Source organism: Vombatus ursinus, unplaced genomic scaffold (assembly GCF_900497805.2).
Source record: "Vombatus ursinus unplaced genomic scaffold, bare-nosed wombat genome assembly UNPS02014832.1, whole genome shotgun sequence".
Classification (NCBI taxonomy): Eukaryota; Metazoa; Chordata; class Mammalia; order Diprotodontia; family Vombatidae; genus Vombatus; species Vombatus ursinus.
The window spans coordinates 33,664,525-33,684,812 of record NW_020954610.1 but is presented as its reverse complement, the minus strand read 5'-3'; the positions used below and the strand labels follow the sequence as shown (position 1 = coordinate 33,684,812).

The 20,288-nt window shown below is 35.3% G+C and overlaps 2 protein-coding genes across 2 annotated transcripts; both read right to left on the bottom strand.

Moving 5' to 3' along the window:
• Positions 1-12,428: 12,428 nt before the first annotated feature.
• LOC114026062 (interferon alpha-16-like) lies at positions 12,429-12,980 on the bottom strand. The gene has a single exon (XM_027839676.1). It carries the CDS (start codon positions 12,978-12,980, stop codon positions 12,429-12,431), a length of 552 nt encoding a protein of 183 aa, XP_027695477.1.
• Positions 12,981-19,513: 6,533 nt separating this feature from the next.
• On the bottom strand, positions 19,514-20,065 carry LOC114026032 (interferon tau-2-like). The gene has a single exon (XM_027839627.1). The coding sequence runs from the start codon at positions 20,063-20,065 to the stop codon at positions 19,514-19,516; it is 552 nt and encodes a 183-aa protein (XP_027695428.1).
• Between the last annotated feature and the right edge of the window lie 223 nt (positions 20,066-20,288).

Below are 20,288 nucleotides of genomic sequence, written 5' to 3'. Positions count from 1 at the left end.
ATCATTTTAAGGAAAGTTCCATTTATTCCTATGCTCTTTAGTGTTTTTAATAGGAATGGGTGCTGTATTTTATCAAAGGCTTTTTCTGCATCTATTGAGATAATCATGTGATTTCTGTTAGTTTTGTTGTTGATATGATCAATTATGCTGATAGTTTTCCTAATATTGAACCAACCCTGCATTCCAAGTATAAATCCTACCTGGTCATAGTTTATTATTCTTGTGATAAGTTGTTGTAATCTCTTTGCTACTACTTTATTTAAAATTTTTGCATCTATGTTCATTAGGGAAATTGGTCTATAATTTTCTTTCTCTGTTTTGACTATTTCCAGTTTAGGTATCAGCACCATATTTGTATCATGAAAAGAATTTGGTAAGACTGCTTCTTTGCCTATTTCCCCAAATAGTCCTTATAGTATTGGAATTAATTGTTCTTTAAATGTTTCACAGAATTCGCTTGTAAATCCATCTGGCCCTGAAGATTTTTTCTTGGGGAGTTCATCAATGGCCTGTTCAATTTCTTTTTCTGAAATGGGGTTATTTAATTATTTTATTTCCTCTTCTATTAATCTGGGCAATTTATATTTTTGTACATATTCATCCATTTCACTAAGATTGTCAAATTTATTGGCATATAGTTGGGCAAAATAGCTCCTAATTATTGTTTTCATTTTCTCTTCATTGGTGGCGGATTCACTTTTTTCATTTTTGATAGTGGTAATTTGGTTTTATTCTTTCTTTTTTTAATTAAATTAGCCAAAGGTTTATCTATGTTATTGTTTTTTAATAAAACCAGCTCTTATTTTTGTTAGTTTAATAGTTTTCTTAATTTCAATTTCATTAATCTCTCCTTTGGTTTTTAGTATTTTTAATTTGGCATTTAATTCAGTATTTTAAAATTTGTTCTTTTTCTAGTTTTTTTTAGTTGCATGCCCAATTCATTGATCTCTTTTTCTATTTTATTCATGTAAGTATTTAGAGATACAAAACTTCCCCTAAGAACTGCTTTTGCTGCATCCCATAGGTTTTGGTATGTTGTGTCATTGTTGTAATTTTTTGAATGAAATTATTGATTATTTCTATGATTTGTTGTTTGGCCCATTCACTCTTTAGGATTAGATTATTTAGTTTCTAACTAAATTTTAGTCTATCTTTCCATGGCCCTTTATTACATATAATTTTTATTGCATCATGATCTGAAAAGGATGCATTTAATATCTCTGCCTTTATGCACTGGATTGTGAGGTTTTTATGCCTTAGTACATGGACAATTTTTGTGTTTGTGCCATGTACATGTACATGTACATATACACCCAAAAAAAGTATATCCCTTTCTATCCCCATTCAATTTTCTCCAAAGGTCTACCATATCTAACTTTTCTAAAATTCTATTTGCCTCCTTAACTTCTTTCTTGTTCATTTTGTGATTAGATTTATCTAATTCAGAGAGGGGGAGGTTGAGGTCCCCCCACTAGTATATTTTTGCCGTCTATTTCTTCTTGTAACTCTATGAACTTCTCCTCTAAGAATTTGGATGCTATAGTAGTTGGTGCATATATGTTTAGTAATACTTCATTGTCTATGATGCCTTTTAGCAGGATGTAGTTTCTTTCCTTATCTCTTCTAATAAGATCTATTTTAGCTTTTGCTTTGTCTGAAATCAGGATTGCTACCCCTGCTTTTTTTACTTCAATGGAATCATAATATATTCTACTCCAGCCTTTTACCTTTACCCTGTGTGGATCCCTCTGTTTCAAATGTGTTTCCTGTAAACAATATATTGTAGGATTATGGTTTTTAATCCATTCTTCTATCCACTTCAGTTTTATAGGAGAGTTCACCCCATTCACATTCACAGTTATGATTACTATCTGTGACTTTCTTTCCATCTTATTTCCCCCATTTATGCTTTTCTTTCTCCTTTCTCCCTTTCTGTCCTCACTAGTGTTTTGCTTTTGACCACTTCCTCCCTCAGTCCTGCCTCCCTTCTATTAGCCCCCTCCCTTTTCTTCCCCTTTACCCTTACTACTTCTTCCCTTCCTCCTATCCCCCCTTCTTTTTCTTTCCCCCTTTCCCTCCTACTGCCTATAGGGCAAGTTAGATTTCTATACCTAACTGATTATGTTATTCCTTCCTTGAGCCAAATCTGATGAGAGTAAAGTTCAAACAATGCTTATCTCCTTTCCTTCTTTTCCTCTACAGTAATAGGTTTTTGTGCCTTTTCCTGTAATGTAATTTACCCTAGTCTGCTTCCTCTTTTCCTTTTCTCCCAGTACAATCCCTTAGTTAGATCAGATTAATTCACTTACTTAGATCCATTTAACCCACTTGATTAGATTATTTTTAATCATGACATCAAAGTCAACTTATACCCACCCCCTCTATGTATACCCCTATAAAATGGTATAATAACAATACAGTTCTCAAGAGTTACAAGTGTCATCTTCCCTTGTAGGGATGTAAGTAGTTTGCCCTTATTAATAACATGTCATTTTTTTTTCTGTTCTGTTTACCTTTTTATATCTCTCTTGAGTCTTTATTTGAAGATCAAATTTTCTATTGAGCTCTGGTCTTCTTATCAGAAAAGTTTGGAAGTCCCCTATTTCATTGAATATCCATCTCCTCCCCTGAAAGATTATGCTAATTTTCACTGGGAGTTGATCCTTGGTTGTAATCCAGGCTCCTTTGCTTTACAGAATATCGTATTCTACACTCAAAGATCTTTTAATGTAGAAGCTGCAAGGTCCTGGGTAATCCTGACTGTGGTTCCATGATATTTAAATTGTTTCTTTCTGGCTGCTTGCAGTATTTTCTCTTTGACCTGGTAATTTTAGAATCTGGCTACTATATTCCTTGGCATTTTCAATTTGGAATATCTTTCAGGAGGGGATCAGTGGATTCTTTCTATGGCCATTTTACTCTCTGGTTCTAGGACCTCAGGGCAGTTTTTTTTTTTTTTGATGATTTCCTGAAAGATGCTGTCCAAGCTCTTTCTTTCATCATGATTTTTCAGGGATACCAATGATTTTTAAATTGTCTCTCCTGGATCTATTTTCCAGGTCAGTTGTTTTACCAATGAGGTATTTTATGTTTTCATCTATTTTTTGTCATTCTTTTGTTTCTGTTTCACTGATTCTTGTTCTCTCATAGAGTCATTAGCTTCTACTTGCCCAATTCTAATTTTTAACAAATTGTTTTTTTCTATTAGATTTTGTACCTCCTTTTCCATTTGGCCCATTTTATTTTTTAAGGAGTTCTTCTCAGTGAGTTTTTGTGTCTCTTTTTCCATTTGGTCAATTCTGTTTTTTAAGGAGTCATTTTCTTCAGTGTGCTTTTTTCCAGTTGGCCAATTGTATTTTTTGGTGACTTGTTTTCTTCAGTGTACTTTTTTCCAGTGGGCCAATTGTATGTTTTAGGGACTTGTTTTCTTTAGTGTATTTTTTTTTCTTCCCATTTGGCCAATTGTATTTTTTAAGGACTTGTTTTCTATAGTTAATTTTTGTTCTTCCTTTTTCCAAACTATTGACTCTCTCTTGTATATCTCTCATTTCTTTTCCCAATTTTTCTTCCACCTCTCTTATTTGACTTTTAAAATCCTTCTTGAGCTCTTCCAATAAGGCTTTTTGGGTGTCAGACCAGTTCATATTTCCTTTTGAGGTTTCAAATGTGGGTTTTTGTCCTTTTCAGAATTTCTGCCTTGATCTTCACTGTTCTTGTAAAAATCTATGGTATGTTTCTTTTTTCTCATGGTGTTTGTTTATTTCCTGGTCTTTAAAAAAATTGATCTCTTGTTGCTGGGGAGCAGGACCAAACTTCTTGCACTGGGAGCCCCAGGCCTGGTCATTGGTTTTGTGTGCTGAGGCCTCAGATGCAGGCAGTTGGAGGCAGTAGGGTTCTGGCAGCTTACCTGGTATTGGGCTGGAATCAGCAACACTGGAGCTGTAGGGATAGGGCTGGGGAGTCTGGCCCCTGGAGCATGCCTGCTCACCCAGGCCTTTTGCTTTCTTTGTCTCCTTGCAGATGGATGTTTCACTGCTACAGGATGTTTCTCTGCCTGAAGCTTTTCTTCCTGGAGTTGTGCTTCCCAGAGTTTTGCTGAGGCACGAGGAGACTTGGCTGCTATAGAATGCTATGGCATGTGGTGGTTTTCTGAGCTGATTTCCACTTTTCCCCCTTCCTGTACTGAGGCGCTCAGGGGTCCTGGTGTTGGTATTTGCCTGCTCTACCACCTGGAGTTCAGGATCTCTCCATAGTATGCTGAGGTGGGGCTTTCTGCTAGCTTGCTGTGACATCTCCTGCTCTGTACTGCTCCCCCTCCCCCAGGGCAAGAAGGGCCTTTCCTGTTAATCCCTCAAACTTCCTGGGCTACAGGACTGCTGCACCCCATCTTTCAGCTGGTTCAGCTGTTCCAGGGTTATTCCTGGGGTGATATTTTCTGGACTTTCAGAGGTGAGAGTGATTTACTTTTTACTTGGCCATCTTGACTTCCAGAAGCAAAACCTATAAATTCTTTAACACGGTTACACTCAATGAACTGAGTGCCATTTTCTAATAATAATAATATGTAACATATAACATATTACATATGTTATCTTATGATTCTCATCTCCATTTTAAAGATGAGGAAACTGAGGTTTGAAAGTAGTTAAGGGATTTTCCTTAGGGTCACATTGCTAGTAAATGTCTGAGGTAGGATTCTAATTCAGGTCTTTCTGACTTTAATTAGGTCCAGTACTCTATCTACTATGCCTTCTGGATTTCATAGTATTTTATATAAACCAGAGAAGCAGGGAGACTTTCCATCAGTTACCTTTCACTCTTGCTATACCACCAGTCCACCTCTTCTTCTGTTTAGGTGCCCCTCCCGTGACAGCCTGTGTACTGCTTCTCCTGTACAATGCTTCATTGGTAAGAAGTTGATGTCTGCTAATGCCCACCATGTTATTATATCTCTCCCTTTTGGGATCTGAAACTTTAGTGCTTCATGCCATAAAAAATCAGTGAAAGACTACTGATGCAAAGAAAAAAATGTGCTTTTGTTTTTCAGAGAAGGTTGGCATAATTCAAAGAATTGGAAATTGAGGGGATGTTCATTGATTGGGGAATGGCTGACCAAATTGTGGTATATGATTGGGAAGGAGTACTATTTTCTATAAGAAAGGATGAGTAGGAAATTGATAAATATTGGAGGGCATGTGGAAAAATTGGGACACTAATTCACTGTTGGTAGAATTGTGAACTGATCCAATTATTTTGGAGAGCAATCTGGAAATATGCCCAAAGAGTTCTTAAATTATCTACACCCTTTGACCCAGCAATACCACTACTAGGTCTATTTCCCAAGATGATTAGGGGAAAAGTAAAAGAACCTATATGTTCTAAACTATTTATAGCAGTGCTGTCTTTGTGGTGGCAAGGAACTGGAAATCACAGGGATGCCAATCAATTGGGGAATGGCTGAATAAGTTGTGGTATATGATTATGATGGAATACTACTGTAATATAAGAAATGGTGAGCTTTGTGATCTTAGGAAAACATGGATAGACTTATGTAGACTAATGAAGAGTGAAATGAGCAGAACAAAAAGAAAGTTGTAAACAGTAACATCAATATCATTTTAAGAGGAACCTTGAGTGACTAACTCATTTTGACTATTATAAATACCCAAAGGACCTATGAAGGAAAACTCTATATCTATCCAGAGAAAGAACTGATAAATAATAGTATATATATATTGATTTTACATACATACATACATATATACACAAATACATGCATATACACACACACATTTGTGTCTAATGGTAACCATCTCTAGGGTGTGGATGAAGGAAAAAAGGGGGGAAAAGAAAGTTACATGATAACTATATTATATATTTAAAAGGAATTAGCAAGTTGTACCTAATAGATTTGCAGTTTCATGTGCAATCATTTTTTTCCCATTACTATGTCATGGAAATGCTTGTTTTATTTCTTAAGTTCAGAATAAAATAAATAAAATTTTAAAAAAAGACATGATGAGCAGGTTAGTTTCAGAAAAAACCCGGGAAGACGTACATGAACTGATGCAAAGTAAAGTGAACTAAACCAGAATTCTGTACACAATAACAACAATAACGATCAACTGTGGAAGACTTAGCTGCTCTGACCAAGACAATGATCCAAGACAATTCTAAAGGATTCATGATGAAAAATACCGTTCACCTCCAGAGTGAGAATGGATGACTTCTGAGTACAAATTGAAATATACTTTTTTCCATCTTACTTATTTTTCTTGCTTGTGTGTATTTTTACAACAGATATAATACAGAAATAGGTTTTGCATGATTTTGCATGTATGATTGATATTGCTTTCATTCTGAGTGGGTAGGGGAATTCAGAACTCTAAATTTTTAAAAAAATGTTAATTTTTTTGCATGTAATTGGGAAATATATATATATACATATATATATGCAATTTTTAAAAAAAAGCTGGGGTCACTAAAAGCACTGTTCAATTTCCCAAAAACAACATAGCTCACTTTCCACCTTCTGTTCAATTCTGGGCATATCTGATTATCCATCTGTTTATCTTTACAAGATATATATGAACGTATCAGTTTTTAGAATTGTCTATCAATTAGAAAATCATAATCCAGACAAATGACATTTTTCCTGCATACATTTGACTTTTTCTTTGTTAGGTACTGAGCTTGAGTGATGATGAATCTCATTTAGGAGGTTTTAGAGCATTCTAAGGCATAAATAGATCTAATTTGTAGTATTTATGGACAGTCGATATTAAAAATGTTTTGATGTCAGTAATGTCAGATAACTTGCTAGAAGAGGATGAAAGGAACTTAGATGTACATTCAATCCTCAACTTTTGCAGAGGTTACTTTCTTAGAAAATGGTATTAAAGTAAAAAAAAATGCAAACATTGATACATTGAACCTATGAGAAATAGGGGATTGGGTTACTGCAACCACCCAAAACTAGAATCTTTCACTAGTGATTGCTGAAAATACACTTTTCTACATAAAATTCTTTATAACAAAACATTAGTTATATGCACTTTCCCTAACACAGTAGCTATGAAATAATCTATGAAATGCAGTACACAAAATAAAATTAATACCATGCAAAACATTTTTTCTCATTAGTAATTCCCCAGAATTCTGTGGCCTCTTGTGCTAATATCTCAGACAAAAAATTGATTTCAAACAATATTCACCTTTCATAACACATGAAATCTAAGGTATAATAAATACTGCACAGGAAATAAAATTCTTAAAACTAAAGCACTTTTTCACTTGAATCCTACCTTCCACTGTGTCAGAAGGCAGTGTGAGGGCATTGTACTAATCCTCTTTGCCTTGGCCACCCTCTGAAAGACAAGGGAAAGGTTGCTGAGACTTTATTTGCTGTTGTCAGAAGATGCTGAGACCGATTAGCTCTTGATATCATCTTAGAGTCCAAAAATCTTACACTACACTTTGGTTGCATACTTATAACATAAAACTTCAGTTTTAAAGACAAACAATGAAAACATACAACAAATACACAAAGAGCTCTCTACTCTACAATGGTAGGGTGACAAAACCAGTGAGGCATCTAATAGGATACCAGCCACTCCACAAACTTGCAGGCACCATGCCTCACCTTTTTTTTTCCCTCTATTGCACATAGCTGTAAATTTGCATGGTGGCTAACACAAAAGTGAAAATTAGGTTGTTAATAATGCATGACTGTTAAGGATTAACTACATGCTTACATATATCCAAGAGCTGTTCCTCTCCCAACAGGCAGTGCTGGTACATTGGAAAGAACACTATCCCAAGATTTAAGAGATTTTTGTTGTGTCATGGCTACACCTGTAATAACCACTCAATCATGGTCAAATTATTTCACCTCTCTGACCTTTATTTTTTTCATTTGCAAAATAAAAGTCTTGGACTAGATGATTTCTTAGGTATCATCTAAGTTCTGTCATTTTCTGATTCTATGATGGATAGTTTGATGTCTCCTTTTTCTCATTGGCATGGATACTCCTATTGGTACAGATTGTGACCCATCTGTCATATAATATGATTACTGTTTGTGTGTTTCCATAAGACATTTATAAAGAATACACTCAGTGTGGTGGAGGCATTCCTCTGGTTCTTTGATTTTTCATGTCCCCCTTGGTTATCCATTCCAACCCCTTGATACAGCTTTTTGCTTCCTTACAATCCAGGCCTTGCACCATGGCCCTGTATTTTGGCTTCAGTGGGTACCCTGAGTTGCTGAGCTAACTGCTCTGGACTTCTCTTAATTGAATTTCCTTCTCTTGGCCAGAAAGAAGGAAAAACTATCTTTTTCTATTTTTAATGCATATAACTTGTATTTAGTTTCTTTTTGTTTTCCTATATACTTTGACCATCCAGAAATTTTTGATAGAGAGAAAATAAAATTCTTGTCATTTAAAAACTCTACACAGAAATTTCATTCCTTTATAAATCTATCACATTCCTTTATTTGAAAAACCTCAGAAAGGCCAGAAATTGTTTCCAGGACAGAAAGTCAACTTTGCACCATTAAAAGGGAAGTGAATTGCCCAGGTGCTGATTGCAAATAATCTAATCCTACTGGAGCAAATACTTTCCATTATATCTTTTATGGACTTTGGAGAGAACTGTTTGCAGTACTGTCCCCTATTTTCAGAAGAAGGTGCCTAAGAAAGTATGGTGTTCAGAGAGAAGATATGTTAATGTATATAATAATTGCAGTGAAGTAAACATCCTGATAACACAGATATATTAAATTTAGATATAAAAAACTTTCAAGGCAGAAGAAAACTTGGAAAGTGCCCAATTTAATCCCTTGATTTTACACAAGGAAACTGAGATACAAAGAGGCCAGATAACTTTCACCAACCCAAGTTATTATTGATAGTGAAGTCTAAAATTCAGATCTTTTGACACCTAGTCCAGTGAATCTATTACGCTCTGTTCTCTAAGATTAAAATGAGAAGAGAAACCCTTTGTATTAAAAGAACAGCAAACATTATTTTTTTCTTCCCCTGTTCCCAATGCTCCTCTTACCTCAAACCCTTCCTTAAGAGGCCAGAAAAGAATAAACATGAACACTGGGCAAGTTTCATTTGGTATACAATAAAGAAAAGAGGTCATCCTCATTTGATGATGCCACACATCAATGAGAACATTATAACTCCCTCTCCTTACCTCTTCAAGAGGAATATGAGACTGAGTTTAAAAAAAATTCCTTGAGCTCAAAAAGACAGAAATGAATGTCAAATGAAATACAAAAATGCCAATTCTTCTAACTGCAAGGGCCTAAAAAGAATGTTTCCTCTTTCATTTGAAAAGTGGGATTTTTTTCTTTTGCAATTCATTACAACTACTACTTTTCATCTTTGTTTTTTTTTTATCCACAAGGAGTACTAATACCTGTATTGCTTTGCTTTTAAATTCGCAATTCATAAATACCTCATTTAATTTGACCTTACAAATTCTCCATCATGGGCACATTCATTGTACTGGGGGACATCTTCTAAGAATAATAATTATGAGAAGGAAAAAAACCATCTTAAGTGATCAATAAATTAAAAAGGTCTGAAAATATTCACAATATGCAATACTTGTTGACCACTGACTTCTTTTTTCTTTTTTTAAATTCATTTTGAATTTAAATACATAAAGACAAAAAAAAAAAAGAAAATTTACATGTACACAACACAACCTAAAAAGAGAATTCACTACAAAACCATAAATTTACATTTCATACTATTTACTTTTTTTGGGGAAAACTACTTAAGTACTACTCATCATTTTCAAAACTGATCTGCTTTCTGTGCTTCCTTCTACATTTTATTTTATTCTCTGTTGTGTACTTTTTATATTTTTCAATTCCTCTCCTACCCTAGAGATGGCTACCATTAGACACAAATAGGTACATATGTGTAAAATCATGCTATACATTCTGTTTATCAGTTATCTTTCTAGAGGCAGATAACATTTTCCTTTGTAGGTTCTTTGTAGTTAATTTGGGTATTTACAACAGTCAAAATGAGTTAGTTGCTCAAAGCTGTTCTTAAAACAAAATTGCTATTACTGTGTACAGTGCTCTCTTGATTCTACTCATTTCTCTCTTCATTATTTTGTGAAGTCTTTCCATGTTTTTCTAAAATTAACAAACTCATTGTTCCTTACAGTACAGTAATATTCCATCACAGTCATATACCACAACTTGTTTAGTCATTCCCTAATTGATGGGCATCCCCACAATTTCCAGTTCTTTGCCACCACAAAGAGAGCTACTACAAATATTTTAGAACATATAGTTTCTTTTCCTTTTTCTCTAATCATCTTGGGAAACAGACCTAATAGTGGTGTTGCTGAGTTAATGGTTATAGGCAACTTAATAGCTCTTTGGGCATAATTCCAGAATGCTTTCCACAATGGTTGGATTAGTTCATGATTCCATCAACAGTGAATTAGTGTCCCAATTTTTCCACATCCCCTCCAACTTTTCTTGCTTTTCCCTTCATCTGATAGGTGTAAAGTGATATTTCAAGGTTGTTTTATTTTGCATTTCTCCAATCAATAATGATTTAGAGCACTTTTTTTCATATGACTACAAATCATTTTGATTTCATCAGAAAACTGCCTGTTCATATTCTTTGACCATTTATCAATTGGGGAATGACTTGTATTCTTATAGACTTGACAAAGTTCTTCATATAGTTGGGATATGAGACCTTCAACTGAGAAATTGTCTATAAAACTTCCCTCCAATTTTCTGCTTTCCTCCTGATCTGGGCCACATTTGTTTTATTTGTATAAAACCTTTTTAATTTAATGTAATTAAAATTATCCATTTTATGCCTCACAATGATCTCTCTTCTTTATTCATAAATTGCTCTCCTATTCATAAGCCTGACAAATAATATGTTCCATGTTCTTCCAATTTTCTTATAATATCTCTCTTGATATCTAGGTCATTTATCCATTTTGACATTATTTTAGTGAATGGTGTGAGATTTTGGCTTATGCCCAATTTCTGTCAGACTACTTTTCAGCTTTCCTAACAGTTTTCAGCAAATAATGAATTCTTATCTTAAAAACTTGGTGTATATTGTATATCTACTCTGTTCCACTGATCTACCTTTCTACTTCTTAGCCTTTACCGGATAGTTTTGATAATTGCTGTGTTATAATATAGTTTAAGATTTGGTACTACTAAACCTCCTTACTTTATGTTTTCTTTTTCATTAGTTACTTTGATATTCTTGACCTTTTGCCCTTCCAAGTGAATTTTATTATTTTTTATGACAAAATAATTTTTTTAATATTGCAATTTGGATGGCTTTGAATAAATAGAATAATTTAGGTAAGATTGTCTTTATTATATTGATCCTGCCTACCCATGAACAATTGATGTTTCTCTAATTATTTGTTATTATAGTCATTGTGTGTATTGTTTTCTTGGCTCTGCTTATTTTATCCTTCATCAGTTCATGTAGATCTTACTATGTTTTTCATATTCATCACATTCCTTTTTTTTTCTTGGATCACAGAAATCTTCCATTACATTCATGTACCACAATTTGTTTAGTCATTCCCCAATCGTCATCTACTTTATTTTTAATTCTTTGTAATCTCAAAAATGATGTTATAAATATTTTGGTTTATATGCATAATTTCTTCTTACTAATAGGGTGTGAATCCAGCAACACAAACCCTCAGTGAAAGGGAATGGACATTTTATTTGTATAATTCCAAAATGCTTCTCTATATGACCATACCCACCAACAACACTCCTTTGTCTCTAAGACATCCTACTTTTGAATATGCTTATTTAGACATTAGTTGTATCCTCCCTTTATACTATAAGTTTTCTGAGGACAGTTACCATGACATTTTGCAATTCTACATATCCAGTAAGAAGCACAATGAACCAAACTTAGCATGTACTTAATATATGTTTGTTGAATTGCATTCTTGGAAATAATTTTCTTTGAACTCTTTTGGGGAATTAAATCAGCCTTTTCACATGAGGTTGATTAGCAAAATAGTTTTATTAGTAAAATATGGTTCTTTAAAAGAAGGTATTTTACATGAGAAAAATGACAATGAACAGCAATTTCAATATAAATACTACAAAACAGTCTTGTTCTCCCAATACATAATAAATATAAAAATGTACTAATTAGAATAAGAATAAATAAATAAATATGTATTATAAAATATTCAAATATTAAGGCCAGGTGAGAATTCTTTGTATTAAAGTCCCCCTTTCAGTTCATGATGGAAGTTTATGTTTTTAAATAATAGAGTAATTTAAATATTTTTAGTTGATACAGAAAAAAAAATTCCCTAATGAATGAATGCTTAGTTTTAAGGAAGCAGTCAATTATTTGAGGAACTGAGAGTTCATTTCTTCTTCTTCAGTCCCTGAATTTCCTTGTGAGTTTGCTCATGAACAGAAAATATTTCCTTATTTCTATTCGGATGAGTTCCCAGGCACAGTGGCTGTACTTTTTGCCTTCCAGGTACTGGCTCATCCCTTGGAAGTAGCTCCTTAGGGCCAGCCTGGAGTTCTTACTTCCTAAAGAAGGCTCTTCCCACTCCACATTCTGTGCAAGACACCTCTCCAGTTTCTCCATCTGTTGATCCAGTCCAATGAGCAGTTGCATGACCTGGGTCTGATTCCAGGCAGCAGGAGCAGCATTCTGGCTGAAGAGGGTGAAGATCTGCTGGAGCATCTCATGAACAATGACTTTGGCATCTTCCCTCTGGAGCTGGTTGCCTTCCATGGCTTCCTTTGGGAAGTTGAAGTTGATCCTGTCCTTCAGGCATGGCACCAGGGAAAATGTGCTCATTTGGTTCAGAAGTGAGAAGTCTTCCTGGAGGCCCTGAGACAGGTCACATCCCAGGGAGCAGAGGATGCTGGAGTAGAGCAGCACCAGGGCAACTGACAACAAGCTGCAGAAGGTCATGATGATGCTGAGGATAGTTTGGGGCTGGCTGAGCTGAGAAACCAGGGAGTCTTTGTCTCAATGTCTCAAATTATCTGGTCTCTGGGCCACTCTCCCTTAAATAGTGCCGAATGTAATTTTCATTTTTTAGCATGGGATTTCCCTTTACTTTCTACTTTCTTTTACTTACTTTCTGTAATAGTCATAGAAGATGTCATTAAAATACCTCTTTTCCTATATTTGTGGAACTGCAACCAAATTTTCTCTTAAAGAGCGTTTACAGATTAAGCTCTTTATGGTGATTTATTTTGTTTTACTTTTTTTAATCTCATTTACTATTAGTGCACATATAGTCATTTGCTAAGTTCTATCAATCTTATCCCTAAAATGTTTCTTGCTTTTGTCCTCCCCAGACTGCCTGTATTGCTGCCACCTGCATTTAGACATTCATCGACTGTATTCCTCCCTTGGTTTCTGTGATACTGCTCTTTTCACTTCACTCCCTGGCCACCTGTTCACCAGTCCTGCTACCACTTAGACCAGAAACTATTTTCTGGAGAAGATAACTCTTTCACCCCTAGAATTCACAACATGTGACCTAGCTGTCCTCATTGATGTTTGCTTCACATCATTTACTCCACTGAGGCCTACACACAATAATATTTGACTTGTCTGTCCTGTTGTCTTTTCATCAGCCATGTCTGTATCTTCCTTTTTGCCCTTCTTTTCCCCTCAGAATAGTAAAAAGAAAATTAATGAAGAAAACAAACAGAGAGAAATTTCTTAAAAACAGAAAGAAAAGAGAAAACTAATGAATTTTAGAATTTGGGAGCAGATATGTTAAACTAACCATATAGTTGAAATAGAAGGGAAAATAGAGGAGTATAAATAATACATAAATGAAATAAATCAATAATTTAATTAAAAACACCAAACTAGACATAGGACTAGTAAATAGGAATGGTGTTGAGATTAAGATAAGAAAAGAATCTGTAGGAATATGGTTGCATCAAAGTAGTTAAAGCAAAATTATGCATGGGGACAAAATGTTGAATTAAAAAAAAGAGGAAAAAATTTAAAATCTAAAGAAAACCCCAGCATACTAGTGTCAAAAGTAGGTAAAAAAACAGTCTTGACGATAATTACTTTAAGTTTGAATTGGATAAACAATCCAATAAAATGAAAATAAGTCGTAAGCTGCCTTCAAGGAGTTTGTATTCCATGAGGGTTTCCAGTAAAACTGAGATAGAAGAGAACTCTAAGAATTAGGAGGTAGGGAGGAGGAGTCAGGAAAGGCTTCATGGAGGAGGTAACAGCTGAACTGAGAACCTAGGGAAAAGACAATTCTTAGAGACAGGGAGGAGAAAGAAGTGCATTTTAAGCATGAGGAGAAGGTGCCCAATTGCACAGACATGATAGATGTAGTGTTGGAGGTCAGGAAATGGCCATTAATCTGGTTTGACTAAAGGAATCCATAATCCAGTTGAACTTGATCATACAACTTTTGATAGGGAGTAGTAGAAAAGGAAGCAGGAAAGGTAGATGAGAGCCAAATTGTGGAGGATTCTAAATGTCAAGGAAACAAGTATATAACTTATTCCATAAGCAATGGGAAGCAACTGAAGGTTTTGGAAGTGAGATAACATGATCTATGCTTTAGGAAAGCTGTTTTGGCAGCTCTGTGGAGAATGGATAGGAGAGCAGAGAGATTGGAAGACAGGAGCTCAGTTAGGGGCTACTCTTACAGTCCAGGTGATGAGGTATTTGTAAAGAGAGAGGCTTGACTGGATAGCAGGACCCTCATTAGAGAAACATTGTGGAAGCAGAATTGACCAGATTTGGCAACTGAATGGATTTGATGGCCAAAATCCTGTGGAAAGATCAAGTATGACTTGTTATGAACCCCAGTTACTATGAGCATTTTTGAAAAGAAACAAGAAAATTTTCAGGAGAGAAAGCACTAGAATCATAGATTTAGATCTGGAATGGACTTTAGAAGTCATCTATTCCAAATTATAAATTTTGTAGAAGTAGTCCTAGGGAAGTTAAGTAGTCTAAGGTGATAAAGTAAACAGCCAGAGCCAAGATCTGAACCCAAGTTGTCTAACTCTATTTCCGGAATCACGTACTCTGTATGTGTGCCTCCCATTTAGGAGGAAAGACAAAGAGCTTTATTTGAGAGATAATGATTTAGGGATGCTTAGGTTACATGTAGGAGAATCTAACCAATAGTCAGTGGCAATTCCTCACAGGAGCTCAGTAGAGAGACCAAGACTGGAAAGTTTCAAAGTCATTGACATAGAAGTAATACTGTAAGCCATAAGGGCTAATGAGATTTCCAGTGAAATGGAGACAGAAGAGGAGAGGGACCAGAAATAGATCTGGGAAAAATCTACTCTTTGAGGGCAGAAAATGAATGAAAATCTCTAATGATACTAAGGCTCAAATAGGAGAAAAATGAATGTAAAACACTAATTATGCTTTATCATTCATTTCTAAAAATTTTGAGCTTCAAATTTTTTCCTTTCTTCAAGTTCCTCCCTCACCCATTGAAAAGGCAAGCAGTATGGTATCAATTATATAGATGAAACCACGTAAAACATATTTCCATATTAGCCATTTGCAAAAAAAAGCAAGAAAAAAGTCAAGGTAAGTGAAATATGTGTATATATGTAATGTGTGTGTGTGTGTGTATATATATATACATCAATATGTATATATATATATACACATCAATATATATACTATACACTATATATATATATATATACACATCAATATATATCATCCCTTGGAAGTAGCTCCTTAGGGCTGATGTATATATATATATACATCAATATATATACTATACACTATATATATATATATATATACACATCAATCTGCACTCAGAAGTCATAAGTTTTCTCTGAGGAGGTACATAGCATTTTTCCATCATGAGTCCTTTGGAATTATCTTGCATCATTGTCTTGATTCTAGTAGTCAAGTCTTTCATTGTTGATCAGCATTATAGTATTGATTGCTGTTACTATGTACAATGATCTTCTGGTTCTGCTCACTTCACTTCATATGAGTGTTCCTGGGTTTTTGTGAAACCATCCTGCTCATCATTTCTTATAATACAAAAATATTTTATCACAATCATAAGCCATGACTTGTTCAGTCATTCTCCAACTAATTGGCATCCCCTCAATTTACAATTCTTTAACATCATAGAAAGAACTGTTATGAGTATTTTTGTGCATACAGGTACTTATCCTTTTTCTGTCATCTTTTTGGGAAATAGACCTAGTAGTATTATTGCTGAATCAAAGGGTATAATCCTCTCTGCCCTGGAACTGTGACCTGGAACTGGGTAATAGGCAATGGAGTTGTGAAGTGGCACCCAGTCCTGTGTTCAGCCCTAACACAGGGGTCCCATGTAAAGGTTTTCTGAACAGTTTTCTAATCCCCTTAACCATCTCTGAGTTGAAAGCTCCTGAAGCTGCTTCTGTTGCTGTTGCTGTTGCTGCTGCCTTGAAGGCTCACAGCTGGTATTGCTGTTGCTTGCACTCTGGGCTGGTTCCTGCCTAGACATCACAGACATCTTCTACGGACCTCCTAAGTTGTCTTGGGCTGGGAAAAGGTCTCATCCTGACCTTTTGCTAGTTGTGCTGCTCTAGAATTCTATCTGTAGCATTATTGTAAAGTTGTTTGGAGGGGAATGTTGGGAGCTGTTATGCTTTCTTTGGTATGCCATCTTGGCTTTGTCCCTGAAAAAGTATTTATTAATCAATTATTATATGCTGAATACTGTGCTAAGAGCTGAGGATGCTAATTAACAAGTGAAGAGTCCCTGACCTCATGGAGCTTCCATTTTTTTGTGAGGTAATTGGGGTTGTCACTTGCCCAGTCACACAGCTAGTGAGTGTTATGTATCTGAGGCCAAATTTAAACTCAGGTCTTCTTGACTCCAGGGCCAGTGCTCTATCCACTGCACCACCTAGCTGCCCTGAACTTCCATTGTTTTAAAAAATATTTTTTTTCAATATTATCTGAATTTCCCACTACATCCTTCTTACCATCTCTTTTCAGAGAGTTAGTCCTTATGATAAAGAAGAAAAAAAAGGATGAAAAAAAACTCAGCAAAATTAACCAATGTATTGAAAAAGTCTGATATTATGTGCAATATACTCTAAAAATGCTCCCCCATCTCTCCAAATAATTGGGGGATTGCGTCTTCTCATATCTATGCTTTGAGACCAAATTGGGTTATTTTAATTTTGTAGCATTCAATTTTCATGATTTTGTTGGAGGTGGTGTTTCTTCTTTCCATTTACATCATAAGTTATTTGGTCTATATTCTTTTTCATTGTTTTGTTAACTTCGCTTGAATCAGTTCATGCTTCTCTGTATTTATCACATTTACTGCCATTGTTACCAGAAACCTGTCTAAGCCTCAGATTCTTCATCTGTAAAATGAATTGACTAGGCCTAGTGGTCCCACATCTATAATCCCAGCCTCTAGGGTTTAGGGATTTTAATAATCTATCACTTTCCTTTATGTGAAAAACCACAAGGACAGAAACTATTCCAAGGACAGAAACCTGGCTTTGCTCCATTATGAGGCAAGTGAAGAGGGCAGGTGCTGATTCCAAAAAATGTTATCACTTGAGAGTAAATCAAAGTTGCATTAGTTACAAAGTTCAATTATTGTCTTTGATAGGCTTGGGATAAAACAGTAAGCAGGACTTTTCCCTATTTCATGAAAGCATGAGATCCAGAGAGAAGATAAGTGGATGCATGTAATAATTGCTATGATACAAGCATCCTCATAAAATAAATATATCAAATTCAAATATCAAAAACTTTCCAGGGAGCAGCTAGGTGGCGCAGTGGATAGAGCACCAGCCCTTGAATCAGGAGGACCTGAGTTCAAATCCGGTCTCAGACACATAATACTTACTAGCTGTGTGACTTTGGGCAAGTCACTTAACCCCAATTGCCTCATTAAAAAAAAAAAAACCTTTCCAGGCAAAAGTGGCCTTGGAATTTGCTAAATCTAATCCCCTCAGTCTGAAGATGAGGAAACTGAAGCAAAGAGGGGCCAGGTAAATTTCCTTAAACCAGTTAATCAGTGATAAAGCCAGCACTAGAACTCATCTCTTGATGCCCAATCCAGTGATTCCGTTACATCAGGGTCTTGAAGATCAAATGACAAAAAGAGAAACCATTAATGTTAAGGAGTACAAACATTATTCTTTTTCCTTCCTCTTACCACAAGCCCTATCTTAAAGGCCAGAAAAGGGTGAGCATAGACATGGGGCAAATTTCCATCAATGCACCACAGAGAAAAGATATGATCCTTGTTCAATAATGCCACAACTTCATGAATGTATAACAGCTCCCTATCCCTACTTCATGAATGAGAATACAGGGCTAAGCTAAAAGAATTGTGCCTGAACAGAAAATGGCATAGCTGAATGTCAAATGAAATAGAGAAAAGTCACCTTCTCTACCTGCGAGGTAAATGTCAATTTCTCTACCTTTTAGGTACACTAAAAGGGATATTTTCATGACTCACTTGAAAAGTGGGATGGTTTCTCCTATATATAATATCGTTACTGCCTACAATCTTTTTTTTCTTTTCATTCATGATTATAAATGCCTAAGCTACTTTCCTGTTCACTATTTACTTAACACCTCATTTACTTTGATATTTGTATATTTGACCCTGTAAATTCAGCACTCAATATACTAGGAGTCATCTTCTAATAATAATGATAATAATTATTCATAATAATGATAGCTGACATTTATATAATAGTTTATTAATATCATGTCATTTTGTAAATTTTAGTTACTTTTTTTGTATAATTGCAAACTCCTTTCTAAAATTGTCATATCATTTCACAATTCCACAGCTTTGTTTCTAATATATCTTGACTTTGGACACACATATTTTGAATACTGATTGTATCCTTTCTTTAGGTTAGACTGTAACTCATCTGAAGGCACTATGACTATGTCTTTTTGCACCTTAATATATCCACTGATTAACACAATGCCTTGAACTTAGATGTTTTAATAAGTTTTTGTTGAATGCATTCTTGCAATGGATATTGAGTGAATTCTTATGGATTATTGAATCAGTCTTTTCATACGAGGTTTATTAATAAAATAGTTTTATTAGTAAAATAGAGTTCTTTAAAAGAATGCATTTTATATGAAATATACAGCAATTAACAATAGGCTCAATATAAATGTTACAAAAACAACCATGTTCCTTTTATGAACAATAAATATGAATATTATAAGAATAAACAGTATAAATAAATAAATAGACAAATAAATAGAAGCCTGTGAATTATAAAATGTTCAGTTACTTAACACAGATAATGAGTCTCCATATTCAAAGCCCTTTGTGATATAGGAATGGCAGCTTATATTGTTTTAAAAATCATTCAGTTAACACAGATGATTTTCAATTGAGGTGGAAACAATTTTTTTTAATGATTGCTTAATTTTAGGAAGCAACCAATTATTTGAAGAACTGAAAGTCTATTTTTTCTTCCTCAATCCCGGAGGTTTTTTGTCACTTTACTCATGAACAGGAAGACCCTCCTAATCTCTACCCGTAAGATCTCCCAGGCACAGTGGCTGTACTCTTTGCTCTGCAGGTATTGGCTTATCCCTCTAAAGTAATTCTTCAGGGCCAGCATGGGGTTCTCACTCCCCAAAGAAGGCCCTTCCCTCTCCACATCCTGCCCAAGGCATCTCTCCAGTTGTTCCAGCTGCTGATTCAGTCCAATGAGCAGTTGTATGAGCTGGGTCTGATTCCAAGTGGCAGGAGCAGCATTCTGGCTGAAAAGGGTGAAGATCTGCTGGAGCATCTCATGAACAATGACTGTGGCATCTTCCCTCTGGAGCTGGCTGCCCTCTATGGCTTCCTTTGGGAAGTTGAAGTTGGTCCTGTCCTTCAGGCATGGCACCAGGGAAAATGTGCTCATTTGGTTCAGAAGTGAGAAGTCTTCCTGGAGGCCCTGAGACAGGTTACATCCTAGGGAGCAGAGGGTGTTGAAACAGAGCAGCACCAGGGCAACTGGCAACAAAGTCCAGGAGGTCATGGTGACACTGAGAATAGTTTGTGGCTGGCTGAGCTGAGAGACCAGTAAACCTTTGTCTCAGTGAATTGAATTATCTGTCTTCTAGGTTACTTTCTCTTAAATAGTGCTGAATTTAATTTTCATTACTTTGCATGAGATTTCCCTTCACTTTCCACTTTCTTTTGCTTACTTTCCTTATTGGTCTTAGAAGATGTCATTACAACCTTTGAAATATTTGTTGAAC